The sequence below is a fragment of the Sinocyclocheilus rhinocerous genome, unplaced genomic scaffold (assembly GCF_001515625.1).
Source record: "Sinocyclocheilus rhinocerous isolate Xijiao unplaced genomic scaffold, SAMN03320098_v1.1 scaffold751, whole genome shotgun sequence".
NCBI lineage: Eukaryota > Metazoa > Chordata > Actinopteri > Cypriniformes > Cyprinidae > Sinocyclocheilus > Sinocyclocheilus rhinocerous.
Genome location: NW_015657293.1, coordinates 825,715 through 841,289, shown reverse-complemented (window position 1 = coordinate 841,289; position 15,575 = coordinate 825,715). Strand labels below are relative to the sequence as shown.

The 15,575-nt window shown below is 35.0% G+C and overlaps 1 protein-coding gene across 1 annotated transcript in view; it reads left to right on the top strand.

The window, feature by feature from the left end:
• Positions 1-8,834: 8,834 nt before the first annotated feature.
• LOC107720875 (epidermal growth factor-like protein 7) overlaps positions 8,835-15,575 on the top strand; it is an 18,711-nt gene continuing 11,970 nt past the window's right edge. The window contains exons 1-5 of the mRNA XM_016528704.1: positions 8,835-9,568; positions 13,749-13,913; positions 14,831-14,956; positions 15,036-15,148; positions 15,251-15,346. Coding sequence (XP_016384190.1) covers positions 13,834-13,913; positions 14,831-14,956; positions 15,036-15,148; positions 15,251-15,346 — 415 coding nt within the window. The 5' untranslated portion in view covers positions 8,835-9,568; positions 13,749-13,833. The remainder of the gene's footprint in view (positions 9,569-13,748; positions 13,914-14,830; positions 14,957-15,035; positions 15,149-15,250; positions 15,347-15,575) is intronic.

Sequence of the window (15,575 nt, the reverse complement as noted above, 5' to 3'; positions counted from 1 at the left end):
CTGTGAACAAGTGATTTCAGCCGCGGCTTCAGCGTCTATTTTATAGTGTAGGGGGCGGGCGCTTCGGATTCTAGAGAGCATTTGATTGGACAGAAAGTTTGATGAGAAGCTGAAGTACGATGTGATGTCAAAAAAATCGTTGAGCCGTTTTGGCGGAAGTGACGAACTGCAAGCTTTGAATGCTTATATCTTCTAAATGCGAATTTTGTCACTGTGTTGGAACACACTGCCTTATAAATAACCTTAAGACTAACATATTGATACTAACACCCAAAAAACATTAATTTTGATTTCATGGGGACTTTAAATATACTAATAAACAGCTTAGTTTACAGCTTGGGTTTAGCAAAAATATACAATACATTACTCTTTCATTTTCATTTATCACATTTTAAAAAACGAAAATAAAAAAATCAACAAAACAATATTTTAATGTAAATATTTCATATAAATATTTGTATGTATTATAAAAAACGGTAACACTTTACAATAAGGTCCTATTATTAGTAAGTCAATGCATTACCTACATTTTGCAATGCATTTGTTACAGAATTCATATTTGTTGACATTAGTTAATAAAAATACTATTCATTGTTAGTTCAAGTCCATTAAATAATATTATCAGATACAACTTTTGATTTTAATAGTGCATTAGTAAATGTTGAAAATAATATTAACTAAGTTTAATAAATTCTTTAGAAGCATTTTTCATCATGTTAACCAATGCTAACAAATAAAACCTTGTTGTAAAGTGTTACTAAATAAAACTTCATTCACACAAAAACAATAAATCACCGGAGGAATCATTTAAAAATTTAAAATAAGTAAATGTACAAAGTGTCATTTTAGTATCATTGAATCATAATTTGATTTTAATATGTTTTTTGTTTAATAATTTTGTGTGTTTTTGTCTTTTTTATTAGTTTTTGTTTTAAAATATGTCTACATGGTTTTATTTTTTTCTGTTTAGTTATCTTAGTACATCAGGTAAAACTAAATTAAAATGAGAAATGTTTCCTTGGCAACTACCTCAAATAGAATAAGTTTTTCATTTTATTTCATTTCAATTAACAATTTAAAAAAAAAAAAAAAAGCTTTTTTGTGGTTTTAGTAATAAACCTGGTACATTCTCCCTAGCATGAGCTAAAAAGTTAAAACAACATGTTATTTGCTTTGTTTTTTTCATATAGTAAGACTGATATAGTAAACTCAACACTGACAGTAGGGATGGGCGTATCGATACAAAGTATCGATAATCGATATCGACGATACTGCCTTGAAAAATATCGGTATCGTATCGAAAACAAAATAAGGGGTATCGCCCATCCCTAACTGACAGCTTAAACTGAAAGCACCTTGAGACCATCAATCCTAAAGTCACCCTAAAACACACTCACACACTGTGCACCTCATGAAGTCACACATCCAGGGCGCGAGGTTCATTAAAAACGTGTCAGAACTGTCACTATCTGTGACTTTCTGTCAGCAGAACTATTAACTAAAATAACACATGCACACACACCTGGGGGGAATTATGGTAATGCATAACATACATCATAAACACAAATAGACAGATCAGTTGTTTAACTGAATTAAAATGCATGACATTACAAGTCCGGTCAAGCAGGTATTTGCATATGACTACTAATGAACCTCTGATTGGTTCCTTATGGAACTCATAACAGCGCAGACAGCCAATCATCTGTGAGAATTAGCATTGAGATGAAAAGCATGACCTCTGATTCGCTGTGTCAGCACCTGAGCTGCAATAACATGCCTGAATGAAAACTGAGCAGCCAAACTCCAAACACATGTCTGGAATGACACACTAACTATTATATATGAAAGAAGTATGTGCACTACCACTGAAAAGCGTGGAGTCAGTAGGACTTTTTTTTTTTGGTCTCCTGTGCTCACCAAGGCTGCATTTATTTGATTAAAATACAGTAAAACCTTTAAAATTATGAAATATTTTTGCAATTTAAAATAACTGTTTTCTATTGAATATATTTTAAAATGTAATTTATTCCTGTGATGCAAAGCTGAATTTTCCACATCATCCAGTCTTCAAGTCAAAAGTTTTTGAATAAAGAATTTTAATGTTGTTGTTTTTTTTCTCTTCTGCTCACCAAGGCTGCATTTATTTGATTAAAATACAGTAAAACCTTTAAAATTATGAAATATTTTTGCAATTTAAAGTAACTGTTTTCTATTGAATATATTTTAAAATGTAATTTATTCCTGTGATGCAAAGCTGAATTTTCCACATCATTACTCCAGTCTTCAGTGTCACATGATCCTTCAGAAATCATTCTAATATGCTGATTTGAAACATTTATTACTATTATTACTGTTAAAAACAGTTGTGCTGCTTCATAATTACTGTGTAAACACTGTCTAAACACTTCCATACTGAGTACTGTTATATTTAACAGTAGTTATATTTATACTATTTTCACACTAGGAACTAGAGTGTATTTAGTAGGCACTATGTAGTATAAACTGTGCAGTAAGCATGTTAAATAAGTGAAAGAAACAATGTGAGAGAGAGTTTAAAAAACACTTGTCACTGCTGGAAAAGTGAACATACTATCCACTACGTGTGTATGTGTGTGTGCGTGTGTGTGTTATTGAAGGGATTCAGTGTCTAAACACTGTAAAGTCCAGGAGTCAATGTGAGTTCAGGAACAGCAGACACATGTTCTGTCTTTCACTCAGTTTATTTCTCTTTTCTTCTCTCTAACTCTCATTTTCTAATGTTCTCTCCCAGAGGAACATTACTCAGAAGCCACTCTTAGATAATGAATTTCTCGGTTGTGATTCATTAAAGTATTTCATTTCTCAAGATATTTCTCCTAAAAATCTTTGGTAGAAAAATAGTTGAGAATGTACAGTACTGTAAGAGTATAGTGCATCTAATAAACAGAGATGCCTTGAAAAATATCGGTATCGTATCGAAAACAAAATAAGGGGTATCGCCCATCCCTAACTGACAGCTTAAACTGAAAGCACCTTGAGACCATCAATCCTAAAGTCACCCTAAAACACACTCACACACTGTGCACCTCATGAAGTCACACATCCAGGGCGCGAGGTTCATTAAAAACGTGTCAGAACTGTCACTATCTGTGACTTTCTGTCAGCAGAACTATTAACTAAAATAACACATGCACACACACCTGGGGGGAATTATGGTAATGCATAACATACATCATAAACACAAATAGACAGATCAGTTGTTTAACTGAATTAAAATGCATGACATTACAAGTCCGGTCAAGCAGGTATTTGCATATGACTACTAATGAACCTCTGATTGGTTCCTTATGGAACTCATAACAGCGCAGACAGCCAATCATCTGTGAGAATTAGCATTGAGATGAAAAGCATGACCTCTGATTCGCTGTGTCAGCACCTGAGCTGCAATAACATGCCTGAATGAAAACTGAGCAGCCAAACTCCAAACACATGTCTGGAATGACACACTAACTATTATATATGAAAGAAGTATGTGCACTACCACTGAAAAGCGTGGAGTCAGTAGGACTTTTTTTTTTTGGTCTCCTGTGCTCACCAAGGCTGCATTTATTTGATTAAAATACAGTAAAACCTTTAAAATTATGAAATATTTTTGCAATTTAAAATAACTGTTTTCTATTGAATATATTTTAAAATGTAATTTATTCCTGTGATGCAAAGCTGAATTTTCCACATCATTACTCCAGTCTTCAGTGTCACATGATCCTTCAGAAATCATTCTAATATGCTGATTTGAAACATTTATTACTATTATTACTGTTAAAAACAGTTGTGCTGCTTCATAATTACTGTGTAAACACTGTCTAAACACTTCCATACTGAGTACTGTTATATTTAACAGTAGTTATATTTATACTATTTTCACACTAGGAACTAGAGTGTATTTAGTAGGCACTATGTAGTATAAACTGTGCAGTAAGCATGTTAAATAAGTGAAAGAAACAATGTGAGAGAGAGTTTAAAAAACACTTGTCACTGCTGGAAAAGTGAACATACTATCCACTACGTGTGTATGTGTGTGTGCGTGTGTGTGTTATTGAAGGGATTCAGTGTCTAAACACTGTAAAGTCCAGGAGTCAATGTGAGTTCAGGAACAGCAGACACATGTTCTGTCTTTCACTCAGTTTATTTCTCTTTTCTTCTCTCTAACTCTCATTTTCTAATGTTCTCTCCCAGAGGAACATTACTCAGAAGCCACTCTTAGATAATGAATTTCTCGGTTGTGATTCATTAAAGTATTTCATTTCTCAAGATATTTCTCCTAAAAATCTTTGGTAGAAAAATAGTTGAGAATGTACAGTACTGTAAGAGTATAGTGCATCTAATAAACAGAGATAGCAAATACCAGATACATTTTCCTTGGAAGAACTTGATTTTTTTTTTTTTTTAGTTTGTTGACTTTAGATTCTGTACTTCTCCTCAAATTCACTTTTTACAGTAAAGAGTTGGCACAGATAGCAATGCCAAGGTTGTGGTTTAGATTACCAGGGAATGCATGAATTAATGAAATGTATACCTTGAATGCAATGTGAGTTGCTTTGGATAAAAGCGTCTGCAAATGCATAGATTATTAAGTAATGCTACAATTATTAAATATGAATGCAAATTGCCGACTGCATCTGATACTGAGGAAAGTTCTCCACTTCTCTCTGAAAATCAATGCTGACAGATATTCTGTGAAGCATTCATTTGTAGATGTGTGTGTGTCTGTGCTGTTCCACTGAGAAATCTGGTTGCTATAATGAATGAGCCAATTTGACATATTTCCACAAACACACTCACACATGACACACACACACACACACACACACACACGCACACACAGACACACACAATCGTCTTTTCCAGTGGTGATGTGTGACATCAGGTTCCTGTTTGACAGGACTGTGCAAAACTGCTGAAAGTTAGAGGATTTTAAAGCGTTTATACAGTCAGATAATAATGATTCACCACTGAGATCTAAAATATGAATGCAGCGCAGGATCTATAAACATAATTTACTGATAGATATACTGCTGTTCAAAAGTTTGGGGTCAGTAAGATTTTTTCAACATTTTTTAAAGAAGTCTCTTCTGCTCACCAAGGCTGCAATTATTTGATCAAACAATACAGTAAAACCTGTAAAATTATGAAATATTATTACAATTTAAAATAAAGGTTTTCTATTTGAATATATTTTAAAATGTAATTTATTCCTAAGATCAAAGCTGAATTTTCAGCGGCGTTACTCCAGTCTTCAGTGTCACATGATCCTTCAGAAATCATTCTAATATGCTGATTTGTTGCTAAAAACATTTCTTACTATTATCAATATTGAAACTCATGCTGCTTGATATTTTTGTGTAAATCGCCATTTGTTAAGGTTTCTTTAATGAATATAAATTTATTTGAAATAGAAACCTACATAAGATTTGTAAAAATAAAAAAAAAAACAGATTTTCACACAGGATTATGGAAATGAAAAGTTGATTGTCCATTACAATAATATTTACTTTATATATTGCCCTCCCCATCTTCCTCTTTTTGAATAAACAATTTAAATATGTTTCATTGTGAAACACAGATTAATCAATCAAATTAATGGCAGAAGCCAAAAAAAAGTGGCATACTCATGCTGCTTGATATTTTTGTGTAAATCGCCATTTGTTAAGGTTTCTTTAATGAATATAAATTTATTTGAAATAGAAACCTACATAAGATTTGTAAAAATAAAAAAAAAAACAGATTTTCACACAGGATTATGGAAATGAAAAGTTGATTGTCCATTACAATAATATTTACTTTATATATTGCCCTCCCCAACTTCCTCTTTTTGAATAAACAATTTAAATATGTTTCGTTGTGAAACACAGATTAATCAATCAAATTAATGGCAGAAGCCAAAAAAGTGGCATTATCTGAAAAGAAAAAAAATGAACATGTTGTATTAACAGCAAGCATCTGTGGCATGATCTCTCTGAACAGATCATTTAGTCTTCTCTCGTTCTCTTCAGCTCTCACTCTCTGAATCCCCATCCGTCACTTTCCCGCCCGGCTCTCACGCTGACGCAGGACTCTTTCCTTTAAGCTCTTACTCTCATTGTTCACTGTGACCCAAAGCACAATCTTCCTCTTCCACACACTTCCTGCTTCCTGATTCACAGGAAATGCTGTGCAGAGCCATTTCCTCCACTTATTTGGACTAATACATTCAGAATCAGGCTCTTTCGTTCTTAATATTTACTTTATATTTTGCCCTCCCCAACTTCCTCTTTTTGAATAAACAATTTAAATATGTTTCATTGTGAAACACAGATTAATCAATCAAATTAATGGCAGAAGCCAAAAAAAGTGGCATTATCTGAAAAGAAAAAAAATGAACATGTTGTTTTTATAATTAACAGTAAATGAACGTGTGAAATGAACAGCATCTGTGGCATGATCTCTCTGAACAGATCATTTAGTCTTCTCTCGTTCTCTTCAGCTCTCACTCTCTGAATCCCCATCCGTCACTTTCCCGCCCGGCTCTCACGCTGACGCAGGACTCTTTCCTTTAAGCTCTTACTCTCATTGTTCACTGTGACCCAAAGCACAATCTTCCTCTTCCACACACTTCCTGCTTCCTGATTCACAGGAAATGCTGTGCAGAGCCATTTCCTCCACTTATTTGGACTAATACATTCAGAATCAGGCTCTTTCGTTCTCTAACACGTACAATAAAAATGTGGATCTAAGAAAATCTTTTCAACTCCACCGTGTGTGTGCATCAGAACACACATCACAAACTGATTAAACCCTGTAAGCATTACAATGTCAATGTGTTAGAACTGGAAACATGAATGCTACGTCCACCAGACCTCTTTTCATACTCTGATTTAATCTGATGGTTCAAATCACCAACCCATAACTTATAACCCCCACCCACAGCCATTAAGCAGACTTAAAGAGATAGTTCACCCAAAATGGAAAAGCTGTCATCATTTACTCACCCTCATGTCCTTCCAGACCGGTATGAATGACTTTCTTCTGTGGAAAACAAAAGGAGAAATATAGCAGACTTCACGGGGAATGATGTGGTTGAGCTCCAAAGAAAGACAAAATATAACCATAAAATAATCCAAATGATGTCACATCAAGCCACACACACACACACACACACACACACAGGACTAAATTTAAGATTTATGTACTGTATTTTAACTGCACAAAAATTAATTTAGATTACACAAATTAACAGACCAATAAATGTGATGTGTATTTGTCAGTCGTACATAAATGAAAGATTTTTGTTTTAAATACACAATAACCAGATTTATATATCATCAGTAAATCCAATTAGTTTAAATCTTAATATTGCATTGACTATTGCAACTGAACATCACTTGTTCCACAGCTAGCCGCATTGAACCATGTTAATTTTTTGTAACTAAACAAATTTGTTTTTGCGGTGAACAGATTTATGCTGATTCGAAAGCAATTTGAATAATATGATTATTGAAATAGAATGAAATAGATCAAATAGTCAACCAAACAATGCCACAATTTTGCATTACTTGTTTTATGTTCAAACTGTGTAATCCAAATGGTTGGAAATTTTATATGCAATTCAAACACATAAATCTAAATTTAGGAATAAATGTTTTAGTGCATACCAGTTTTTTTGTGATACATTTTTTTTTTGGAAAGACTTATGTAATGACTTAAATAATGACTAAAATCTAGCATATTCCACAGATATTGCTGGCTAAGATTTTTTTCTATTTATTATTATGAATTTTTATTTTTTTTACAGTTGTTTAGTTTTTTGTAACAATGTTAAAGCCTTTACTGCCACTTTTCGATCAATTTAAATACGTCCTTGTTGAATAAAAGTATTAATTTATTGCTTTCTTTCTTTATTAAAAAAAAAAAAAAGCCTAAGTGGTAGTACATGACAGTATGGCAATAAATCAACCAGGCTACATCAGCAAATGTAATTTTAAGGGTCAAATCAGCCAGGAATCTCTCCTGAAGGTGCCACCTGACCTGCACCGTTTCACTTCCATATTCTTGTAAATATTCCTATGATATTCCAAATATTAGTAGTTGAAATCACAGGGCCAAATTGGCGCCGTTTCTGCAGATCACCACAGTGTGTTTGTGTCCGATAGAGACGTGATTACCCGTAGAGGCACTTGAGGGGCATGAGGGGAGTGTTTGTGCAGCCAGAGGGTTTATCAGCTCCAAACACTCGCAGGATTTCCGGTCTGGGGTTGTCCGTCCAATTCCTGAGTTCCACAGGAAGCGTGGAATAAAAAGCAGGAGAAAAACGCCCAAAAGCATCTCATTCCTCGCCAGTCGGATCACGGGGAGCATCGAGATTTTGACCGCACGGTGCTCTTTATCAGAGAGAAGAAGAGTTTATAAGAAATGGTGGCGATGGAGGAGCGCGTCAGAGCGCGCGACAGGTGGATCGAATGGCCTCGAGCGCAGCGCGACATCACGTGATTTTATTAACAAGGTGAGTGTGTAAACGTGTATTTATATCGGCATGGGGATTTTCTTTGATTACACTTTCGGTAAGCCTTTGAACATTACATATGGAGCAGTTCATATAAAATTCAATATGAATGATATATGAAATTAAAGTTTCATAACTATTTAAACGGACGATGTAAAATGATGTTTTTTTTTTGGAAACACTTAATGAAAAAAAAACTTAAATATATTAAGTTTAAAAACGTGCAATAATTATTAAAAATAGTTTTAACGAAAAATAGTTTATACAATTTTAGAAGATGTGATTTTTGGGAAGCTTTTTAAATCAATTTTTCAATACTTTATAAGTTATAAAATTAAATCTTTTTCATTATACACAAACACACCAACTTTTTTCATGATCGTGAAGACATGCGCATGCATTTTAGGCATTTCATATTTGTCTACAAACCTAATTTCAAGCATTTAACTATTCATAAATTCAGTCAGGTAGTGACTAGTGTATATAAATACGTTATCGTATTCCTTTATTGATTTATTAACAGCAAATAATATTTGTATCTGGAAGTGGCGTGTTTTTTTTTTTTTACAGAACTACTGTAAGTTGGCCAAAAAAGATTAAAGCATTAAAGCTTCATTCCCGTTCTCTTTTATTTTTTCTCCTTTATTTCTCGGTGTGTGACCCGGTAAACTGAGCTGCTGCGGGTGACGTCACGCGGCGCGAGGGTCTCCCGTGAGCTCTTGCGTGAGTGTTTCTCCCGGGACGTCCCAGTGAAGGAGGGGCAGTAGTGGTGTGGTTACCCCCCTGCACGCTTTGACAGTTGTGAGAGAACTGAGTGTGCAAAAACTCCTAAACACGGAGAGCCGAGCCACGGGAAACGCGCGCAGGAATTGCCAGTGCGAGTTTGGGCACACGTGTGTTTTTGGACTATTTATAAGATTATTCCAGTCCTGGCCTCTGAGTTTGGTGGGAAACTTTGTTTTGGGACGCGCCGGGGGACCAGTCTCTTTCTTTTCCTTCTAACATCCACGCACGAGCGGTTAACTTACTCTCGTGGATACGAGTGATTCAGTGAGTCATTGTACACATACTTTATTTGAAATTGTTTATGTAAATTCGTGCATGCGTCATGCACTTCAGTATTATTTCTTTTGGCATGCATCAGTTTAATACAGGTCATTATGTGTGTTTGTGTTACTATAATTATAATTAGATTAGACTGAACTGCATCAACACTGCAATCTGTGAATGGTCGCATATAATGCTGTAGAGAAACAGCGCCGCCTGCTGGTCGTTTACTGATAAAGCGGTCAAACTGCATACTATACTTACAACAAACTCTGTTCAGAATTGCATACCTCTATTATTTGAATTATGTAGCATGCATACTGTGCATAGTTTGAGTACAATACTCGCATAACCAAAATGCGCACTACAGGTTGCTGTATCCCACAATGCAATGTGCTTGACTTGATCTTCTGTTTCCAGTGATGAATTGCTTTTTGCAATTGCTTTTTGAAACTATTATAAATGCATATTGCATGATATATTGATTTTTGTTTCACAGTTTAAGAAATAGTATGCAGTATATACCGCACACTAAGCAGTATGCTAGTGCTTCATTCCAAATATAAGCACACACACTAACCGCTGGCCTTCCATTAGTCCAAACTGCTTCCGCTTCTAATTAGTGCCATTATTTGTGATTATATGCAGTGATGTGGATCTAAATGCCGGTGTGTGTTGACATACAGAGTTTTTCATTCATTTTGAGGCTTTTTTTGTGGTTTGGCATTTTGTTTAAATGTTCAATTTTTTTATTTTTTTTTCCGGTCGTTTACTTTTACAAATATCTGAAAATTCCTAAAACAAGATGCATTTACACGAGAAAGAAAATTAAATATCAAAACTTCAATGAATTTGTTTAAAAGAAGAAAAATATCTGCAGCTTACACTGTTTGTTCTTGTTTTTAAGCATAAACTCACTTAATTTTGATACATTTGTCAGAAAACAATATGTCATTTTGCTTCTAAAGTAAATGAATCTTGATTTATGAATGTTTAGATATTTGTACTGGAAAAAAAGACAAAAATACTGAGTGAGAAAATCTTTTTTTTCTTCTTCTTCTTTTTTGCACTGTACCCTTGTTGCTCTGTTATTGTGATTTAATGATGTTGATGGAAATGCTGGAAGTTTGCACCATTATATATATATATTCTTTATTCTCCCTTAAAAGAATAGTTCACCCAACAATGGACATTTACTCATCTTCAGGCCATTCAAGATGTCTCTTCATCAGAACAGATTTGAAGAAATGTAGCATGACATCACTTGCTCAGCAATGGATCCTCTGCAGTGAATGGGTGCCGTCAGAATGAGAGTCCAAACAGCTGATAAAAACATCACAATAATCCACAAGTCATCCACTCCACTCCAGTCCATCAATTAACATCTTGTAAAGCAAAAAGCTGCATGTTTGTAAGAAACAAATCCATTATTAAGACTTTTTTAACTTTGCTTCCAGCAAAAATACAAATCCTCTATCCATAATATTGCTTCTTTCAGTGAAAAAGTCTTCTCGTGTGGATCAGGAGAGAAATACGCACAGATCAAACAAGTCAAAATAGTCCAAAACAGTTCTAAACAAAATATGTCAGTGCATTTTGATGTGAGAGGACAACAGTGAATGGACTTTTTCACTGGAGGAAGCATTATTAATGATTATGGACTTGTATTTTGTCCAGAAGCAAGGGTTAAAATGCTTTAATGATAGATTTGTTTCTTACAAAAACGCAGCTTTTCACTTCACAAGATGTTAACTGATGGACTGGAGTGGTGTGGATTATTGTGATGTTTCAGCTGTTTGGACTCTCATTCTGACGGCACCCATTCACTGCAGAGGATCTATTGGTGAGCAAGTGATGTAATGCTGAATTTCTCTAAATCCAATGAAGAAACAAACTCATCTGCATCTTAGATACCCTGAGGATGAGTTCATTTTCAGCAAATGTTCATTTTTGGGTGAACTATTCCTTTAATAGCTAATTATCATCCCTCATCTTGCTTGAAAGACTCATTTAGTGTAAATCTATTGGTGTTGCCGCATCACAGCACAATTACAAGATGCACAATTTGTTACACACACTGCTTTCCAGAGAGCGCGAGTCAGAGATCTGGCAGCATTTACATACGACACGTGGTAAGTGTTTACATATGACGGTGATCAGATGAATTGTGGGAGACGCACACATATACAGCGTCAGCAACTGAAACAGCCTGTAGGTACGCACCTGTAGCAATTATTAAGCGTTTGGCAGGAGATCTGTATGAAAGTCATCCAGAAGGCCTAAACCACTTTACTGCCTTATTGTGGTGTCGGACGCTCTGCGGTGGGCCGGCCAACTCAAAACAGACAAGTGAAAACATTATCTGACCCACAATCCTTAGGCTGAGATGTCAAGCCTCACCAGTGCTGCGGAAAGTGTTGTTATCTTAACAAATCTGATATTAAACACACAGAAACACTGTAACACACCTAAGATAAGGAATCACACACGATTAGCCAGTTACACACACATCAGCATAACTCAACGCATTTCAGCTGAATTTCTGTGATGTTAGCATGTTGCTAAGCTAACAACACAATGCTTAAATAAGCAGAAAAATACAAATAGGCCTATTGGGTAAACTGGGATAAGTTTTAATTACATTAAGGTTTTATCCATTAATTTTGGTACTGAATGAAACACAAGTGTACTTTAAGTACACTAAAGTGGCGATTTATTTCAATATATTATATTATCTTCAAGTGTAGTTTTTTTAAATGTAAGATTTGAAGTACACTACAAGTACACATTCAATACTATTAAGTGCACTTCTTTTTCACAAGGGTATGTTTTGGTATTGAATGAATCTTTTCACGGAGCCTTAGCAGAAATGTAGTCAAAATGTAGTATCTTTGAATTGTACTGCCTCGTTTAAAACAACCTACATCGTGAGCAGTGATGTCTTACAAAGCTGTCTATAAAACTATAACAGGGTCTTATTAGTCACATTTGGAAAGTTTTCTAAAGTCTAAAAATAAACTCACCCAGTTTTCCTCGCTAGCTCATTCTGTCCCTGAGGTAAATCCAAAAAACAAAGTGCAGATTTACCATCCCACACACAGGACAAAATCATTAAACAAAGAACAGGAGTAAGATGGGTCGTTAATCTCCAGAAAATATGAGACGAGAGCTCATTTAAAGTGCTTCTTACTCAAACACACACACACACACACAGGTGTGGTAGGTATAATAGCTGCAGCTTTAGGGTTGTGGTCAAAAGCTCTCCGGGGAACACAGAGATCTGTTTTACACCGCGCTCTAAACCTGAACTCATTAAAGCAGCAATAACCTGATGATTACTGTAAGCTGTTCAAGATGAGAGAACACACGTGTGTGTACATGTTCATGTTCAGATCAACTCACGAAGAGAAATTACTTTTAATATAGTTGGCTTTGTGAAGAAATAGAGTGCATGCATGTGTGTGGCAGGACAACACTGTTTCAGTAATCAAAGCCATGCTTTTAATAACATGTTTTTATGAAAATAATACCTGTATAACCTAAAATCTTCACGGAAACAGAAATATCTGTCTTTATTACACCCAAATAAAAATGACATTTTAGCTGCATTGAGTTATGATCTGACTGATTTTACTTTTAAAGCATCCGTACCGTTATAAATGCAAACATGCAAGTATTTATATTTACACAGATTTCTCAGAAGCATGTTCAACTCAATCCACTGTGAATTGCAACAAATGCACTTCTTAATGATGATGAATTGCCTCTGATTCTCTGCCTTTAAAAGTGCATTAACTCTCTCTCGCTTAAACATGAAACGGGTCATAACTGTGTGCTTTTGCAGAATGGTTATAAATGCATGTTTTAATTCTTAATGTCTGTCTGTAGAACAGTTGTGTGTTGTATGTATGATGGGATCCAGCTGTTACTTCATAAATAACATTTCCTAAATACTAGCCAAGTGCTCAGATCTCAGATCTGAGGATAATACTGTGCTCTGATGTGCTCATTTTCAGCTTAAAGGAGTCATAACATGTATTTTATTATTATCATATATCATTGTTAGTATTATATATTATTTTAAATGTTATGTATTATATTATATATATTATATTGTATTCCATATATTACTTTGAAAATAATGTTATAAATATCTATCTATCTATCTATCTATCTATCTCAGGTAGCTGATAGAGTTGGTTGAACCTGAGGTGGACACACTCACCTGAGCGAGCGACAGATAGACAGACAGAGAGAGAGAGAGAGATATGTACACAACGGTGCTGCTCTCCTCCTCTCTGTTTCTCCTGCATGTGACCTGCACGCCTCAGATTCACGGTCACCATGGGTAAAAGCACACACTAGCATCTGTAGTGTCAGGAAATGTCAATTCTCATGCTCTTAAGGGGTCAGGGGTCAATATAAGGTTAAAGGTCAACGCATATAATAGCAGCTAATTACATCAGACTGTCATGTCCAGTTACAGCTGATGGGCAGCAAAGCTTTTGGTGCAAAAACAACGTACACATCTTCATTTTGTTCAAAAGTTTTCACCCCCGGCATTATTTTCTCTTGTGGACTATATGTGAACATCTTTTATGTGAAATATCTCATTCAGGTCAGTACTAAATAATAACTTGCATTTTGTATGATCCCTCTTATTTTGGTAAAAGAATTAACATTTAGCAGATTCTTCAAGGTGTATGTAAACTTTTGACTTCAACTGTATATACTGTACATACTACTGTCAGGTTTTTTGTTTTTCACTTTTATTCAGCAAGGATGCATTAATTTGATCAAAAGTGACAGTAAATGTATTTATAATGTTATAAAATGTTTCTCTTTCAAATAAATGCTTTCCATTCATCAAAAAGCCTGAAAAAATATATCATGGTTTCCACAAAAATATTAAGCAGCACAACTGTTTTCAACATTGATAGAAATGTTCCTTGTGCAGCAAATCAGCATATCAGAATGGTTTCTGAAGGATCATGTGACACTGAAGACTGGAGTAAAGATGCTGAAAATTCAGCTTTGCATCGCAGGAATACATTACATTTGAAAATATATTCAAATAGAAAACAGTTATAATATTTCATAATTGTACAGGTTTTACTGTATTTTTGATCAAATAAATGCAGCCTTGGTGAGCATACGTGGCTTCTTTCAAAAACATCACAATCTTACCAACAGTAGTGTATATATAAGCAGTGTTTGTGTGTAGGAGTGTGTTTGTGTATAATTGTGTGTGTGTGTGTGTTTCAGGAGGAGAGTGTGTGTTGGAGATGCTTGGAGTCGTCGTGTGTCTTACAGCACAGAGTCGTTTCTTCAGCCCGTACACAAACCCTACATCACCATGTGCCAAAACCACCGCATGTGTAGCACGTACAAGTAAGAACACAAAAACAAATGAACATACACATTACACTGCATAATGTATCAGCGTTTCACTGGACTGTATGTTTTACAGGACAATCTACAGGGTTTCTTACAGGCAGGTGAGCAGAGCAGCTCCTAATGTACACATTTACCCAGAATGCTGCCCGGGATGGCGACGCATGCATTCACACAACTGTAACCAAGGTAAACGGCCATCATACTGCATAACATGAGCCCTAAATGTGTTTTCTCTTGGATTTATAACTGCATGTGTGTGTGTGTTTTTACATATGCCTCTCTCTCTAGTGGTGTGTGAGCAGTCTTGTGCAAACGGAGGCTCTTGTGTAAGGCCTAATCACTGTGCATGTCTAAAAGGATGGACGGGACCATACTGTCAAACAGGTACTTGAAAACACACACAAATGTTCATTTACAGTTATGTTTATGGCACATGCTTTATAAACTGAGTACACAAAGAATTGATGTCCATGGACAAAACCAACAAATATACATATACAGATAAATACAAACACAATTTGAGACTATTTTTGCTATGTGCATTTATTTTAAAGGGCTTTTTTTTTTGCTCTTTTATTATTAATATAATGTTATTATATATATATATATATAT